The sequence below is a fragment of the Chanos chanos genome, chromosome 1 (genome assembly GCF_902362185.1).
Source record: "Chanos chanos chromosome 1, fChaCha1.1, whole genome shotgun sequence".
Taxonomy (NCBI): Eukaryota; Metazoa; Chordata; class Actinopteri; order Gonorynchiformes; family Chanidae; genus Chanos; species Chanos chanos.
The window spans coordinates 27,569,665-27,574,446 of NC_044495.1; the positions used below are offsets into that span (position 1 = coordinate 27,569,665).

General features: G+C 37.0%; 1 protein-coding gene across 2 annotated transcripts; it reads right to left on the reverse strand.

Annotated features, from left to right (window-relative positions):
- On the reverse strand, positions 1 to 4,184 carry LOC115817395 (tetraspanin-17). Of its 2 annotated transcripts, XR_004025430.1 has the most exons (10): positions 4,061 to 4,184; positions 3,495 to 3,560; positions 3,175 to 3,291; positions 2,983 to 3,057; positions 2,181 to 2,264; positions 1,807 to 1,905; positions 1,637 to 1,693; positions 1,156 to 1,239; positions 794 to 982; positions 1 to 644 (listed from the first exon to the last, which is right to left on the reverse strand). XR_004025430.1 is itself a non-coding variant. In XM_030780690.1 (9 exons), exons 1-9 carry the CDS (start codon positions 4,118 to 4,120, stop codon positions 848 to 850), a joined length of 777 nt encoding a protein of 258 aa, XP_030636550.1. In that variant the 5' UTR covers positions 4,121 to 4,184; the 3' UTR covers positions 749 to 847. The 2 variants fall into 2 exon arrangements, 1 of the variants encoding a protein (XP_030636550.1); XM_030780690.1 differs by lacking the exon at positions 1 to 644 and having other exon boundaries at positions 749 to 982.
- Positions 4,185 to 4,782: the final 598 nt, after the last annotated feature.

Here is a 4,782-nt window from a genome sequence, read left to right on the forward strand (position 1 = left end):
TTTGTTGGACTGTGCCACAGTTTCACATTTATTATGTCCTCCAATATAAATCAACTCTGAACTCTGTACATTACTGTTTCCTTTTGTTGTGACATAAAGTACAGGAATCCACACAGCACATTTTACAAAAAAAAAACCCCAAAACAAAACATTTATTTACAACAGAAATTACACAGTGGTACCAATATATCAGTTCATTATTTCATCCAAATGTAATGATTTGATATTGTCTCGTGAAAGGATTTAATATATCTGCAATGCTATATTTACATTAGGATTGCTTCATCTTCAGCATCCCTGATGACTAGTGGTGTTGATATTAACTCTAAAAAATAAACAGTACAAAGATACTTTCCCTTAATTATTGTCATAACTGTATTGCCTCACAGGATCTTTGGAATTTTTATGGGTTTTAAGAGGATGACAATTTCACAAAATATACTCTGTGGATTTTGTAGTGTAATGCTATGATTACCATGGAATTTGTTCCAGATTTCAATCTTGATGGGTAGTATTGTCTAAACAATGTTCTTCTTTCTATTCTGAAAACATTGAAGAACCACCTAAAACTACACATTTCAGTTTTGGTTTTATGAAAATGGTGGACTATTGTTTGAAGTAAACTGATTTTTGGGGGTGAAGAACTATTGACCACACACACACACACACACACACACACACACAGAGAGGGAGAGAGAGAGAGAGAGAGAGAGAGAAGAGAAGCGGATCAAAAAGTAAAAAGATCTGCAATACAGAAAATGTTTAATGTTTTGAACAAATCAAAACTTCTTACTGCATCTCTTGGTCTTTTCTACTGATGTCTTGGATTTCAGTAGAAATGAGAATTTTAATCATTGTCTGTGTTGTAAGAAAGCTCTGTATACTTTGAGTTACTGGACTCAGCGCTGAATTTCACTGGTGGAGTGATTGATGTTCTTCTTTTCTGGCATGCTATTGCAATGGCCATTCCGGTGGCAATGATCTGAAATATTCAGGTACAATTAGACAATATACAAGAATAAAAAAGGGGGCATTAATGATTTTACCTCCTTACTTCACTTTGTGCTGTTCTAATATATGCCAGGAGACAACTTGAGTATTAAATCTGTATTAATAATAGCTTTTACAACTCAAACAAGAAACGGGTTTTCATACCAGGAATGCTGCATATCCAAGCAGGATTACCAGCATCACGTCAAACACCAGAGTCATGGATGAGATAATATGTGGAAGGCATGGCTGAAAAAGCAAGTTTGAACAAAGTTTTTACACCGTTAGTCTTCATGATAGGATGACTTCAAACTGACATCTTTACAGTCTGTCTATGCTCAGAATTCTCGCAGCTACAAAATCAAAGCCTTCCCAGAGCTAAACCTACTCAACATTTTCAATCAATGAACATCTGCATGCTTGATCAATCAAACAATCATGTGAGTTTAATGAAGATGGCACATAGCTGATATCACTGATACTGGTGTGAAACTCAAAATGTACACACTTTTCTGTCATATCTCTGAGACAAACTTCAACCAACGAATCAGTTTCAAACATCTTTTCTGGATGAAATACTTCATTGCCAGCATTTTTACTAGAAGCAAACCTTATGTCTTCCGTTTTGAGAGAGTAATTGTCTTACCTCTTTGTATACTTTTATGTCTGTTTTTGTAGTGCCATTGAGCAATTCAACCTCAATCTGAAATGGACAAAATGGAATTCATAAACCTCATGGGCCAAAAGACCATGTAAATATGACCTAGAAAAGCTTCACTGTCTCTACATGAAGTGTTGAGGCATCTGACAACTCACACATGGAGACAAGCTCTCTTCTGGCTGCTCACATAGACAGGAATGTGGAATGTGACCCTCCCACTCCTGGTAACCTCTATTTAGGCCACAGCAGTGGAACTGCTCAAGGATAAGATCACAATCAGTCTCTCTCTATCTCACTTTCACTTAGTTACCAGCATACACATACATACATTTCCCTCTCTTTAACTTACTCACCTCCCCACATTAACACAGTCTTTCTCTCTGTCTCTTTTTCACTCCCTCAACTACATACTTAAACATACACTAACAATGTATACATGCATGCATGATCCCTTACTGCTTCCCGTTCCCTCTCTCTGACACACATGTATTTGGAAAGAAATAACAGAACAAAGGTAATGTATACCTACCAAAGTCTGCCATGACTCAACCATATTTTGAAATTCTGGTGTTTGATCACTCAACACTGTGTCATTGAAAAGCTGCTCTGGAAACTGGAAAATGTGCACACAAAATGTAACATGAAAGTAGTACAAATTAATGTTGATATTGCAACTCAGTTCATCATATTGACAGTCAAGAACTAAAGTTATAAACAGTTGCCCCTGTTCTGTTACTGCACGCGCACACACACACACACACACACACACACACACACACACACACATATACATTTCAGGAACATGGGTGGAATGTCAACTTACTCCATGACTGTATGGGCCTGTGATTACGCAATATCTTTGATGTTGTTTATACTCAGTCCTCATTAACTTTGCTTTGTGTTGCAGATGAACACACTCTCTACCATTCTTTTCTGGGAAATTTGAAATTGTCAAAATCATATTCCATTTGGAGTGGACTTTGTCGTCTGACCACAAATTTATAAGTGTCTTGCTTGAATGCATTGGTGGCAGCTGAGCAATTGTAAGTTGTGATTTTCAGCCTGAAAGAAATGTGATCACTGTGCGCTATTAAGAAAACAATTATTTTTAACTCGCCCTACTTTGTTCTTAGTCCTTTTTGGATCCCATCACACAACATTGCTTGTAAAAAAGAAAGTATGCTGATACTTGCCTCCACAAAATGATTTCAGCTGATGTTTTTGACTGAGTAGAATGCACTATGAACCATGGTTTTGAGTATCCTGGATTATTGTTCAGTCATAGTTCATGTATTTGTTATTGACAGACAAGTATATAGGGGAAAACGTACCTTTACTTTTGCATATATAGCATTCCCTGAGATCACAATGAGTAGAAGGATCAGCAGAATCATACCCACTGAAAACTAACAAACAACCAGTCAATCAATAAAAGTTCTAGGTACAAAGAGCATGTGTTAGACAATTCTGCTGTTGAAAGCAGGAGAATGTATATTTGTGAAGGCATTTCTTGAGAAGCTCACCACTATCAGTGCCCATGGTTTCTCTTTCATTGCTCCAAATAGTCCGAAAACTGACATTAAAAAAGTGATCCCTCCAATAATATACAAAATAGTCACTCCAGGCACATATGGCTGCACCTGTTGAGAGGGCATGGAAACAGGAAAAAGACTAGAACACATTAAAAAAAATGCACCGAAGAGACATAATTTCAGTATCAATTGTTTGAATGCATCTGTGTAGTTGAACCAAGAATTTTAAGTGTCAGATTATTTGAAGTACAAACATTTTGTTGTGCAGGCATAGCCATATTGCTTGCAAAATGAAAAGCATTCTTTATTACCTCCTCCTCTCTAGAGACATGTCCATGGGAGAAAAGTGTGAAGGCCAGTATAACAGTGCCAACAACCTGTAGACAAAAAACATATTTATATATGCTTAAAATTATTTAGCAAGAGATTACAGTAATACTATTAATGACCAATCAGATATTGTCCAACATTCACAAATATAACCTTACTTAGTCATAAAGAGTTTAAAAAGTTTGATGTAAGTGTAAGCATATGAAGCTTGATAAATCTGGCAGTCAGTTGGTCAGTTTCAATCCAACAACAACAAAAAGGATTGTAGCCATCAAAGTTCTATGTGAGTGCCTTTAGTGCCTGTTGGAAAAGAATGCTTTTATAATCTCTCTCCTCCTGTTTTAACCAATCCTCCAGTCCAAAATGTACTTTTTAAAGTTTAGTCTTACTGTTATTTATCTAGCTCACAGCAATGCAGAAATCCATGTATAATAATTGCAGTTCCACTTTAAGAAAACTGAAACGTGCCACAGTTTTGCATAATACTATGTAAGCTGTGAAATTCCAGAAAGAACACAGATCTAACGAAGAAGACAAAGAAACTTACCCCCAAAATGATATCAGTTGTGATGAATCCTCTTTTCAGATGAATGTTTACTGGTGCCATTCTTGTGGGACTGATGTAATATTCACATTAATGCCTAATACAGAATGAGAGTCTGTCATAAATGGTCACATCAGATCTTCTGGTTGTGCAACAGAACAGATTGCGAAAATTTTGGGGGAGGGCTTCTGTTTTTCTCTGTTGAAGGCTGACTTCCCAGAACAGTGTAAAAATGTAGGGTGAGATGTGTGGACGCACATGCATGAACAAAAAAAGCAACTGGATGGACACTGAGAGATATTGTTTTCATTCTCTTATGAAAAAACAGAAAGGATGCCATGCCAGAACATCTGCAGGAAAGAATTCAGGCTGGGGTGTATTCCATACCTCAGAGGGATCGAACTTGCTCCACTTCCTCTTTAAGCAAGAAACATGATTCAATTTTTCCATCTTCTCTGTTTCTGAAGAACTCAGCAGGAACCAGGATGCTAATAAACATTAATAGCATCAAAGTTGCCTCAATTAGATATGTTCCTTCGAATTACAGATTAGATGGTGGGTGCTTCGATTCATGGCATTAGCTGCACAATTATTTAGAAATATTGAAGGAACTCATCCAAAAGTGGAAAACAGAGAATTCAGGGATTTGGGGGGGGGGGGGTACTTTAAAGAAACCCCCTGACAGAGTGTAACAATCATTTCATGCTGTGACGGAAGGGTCTGGT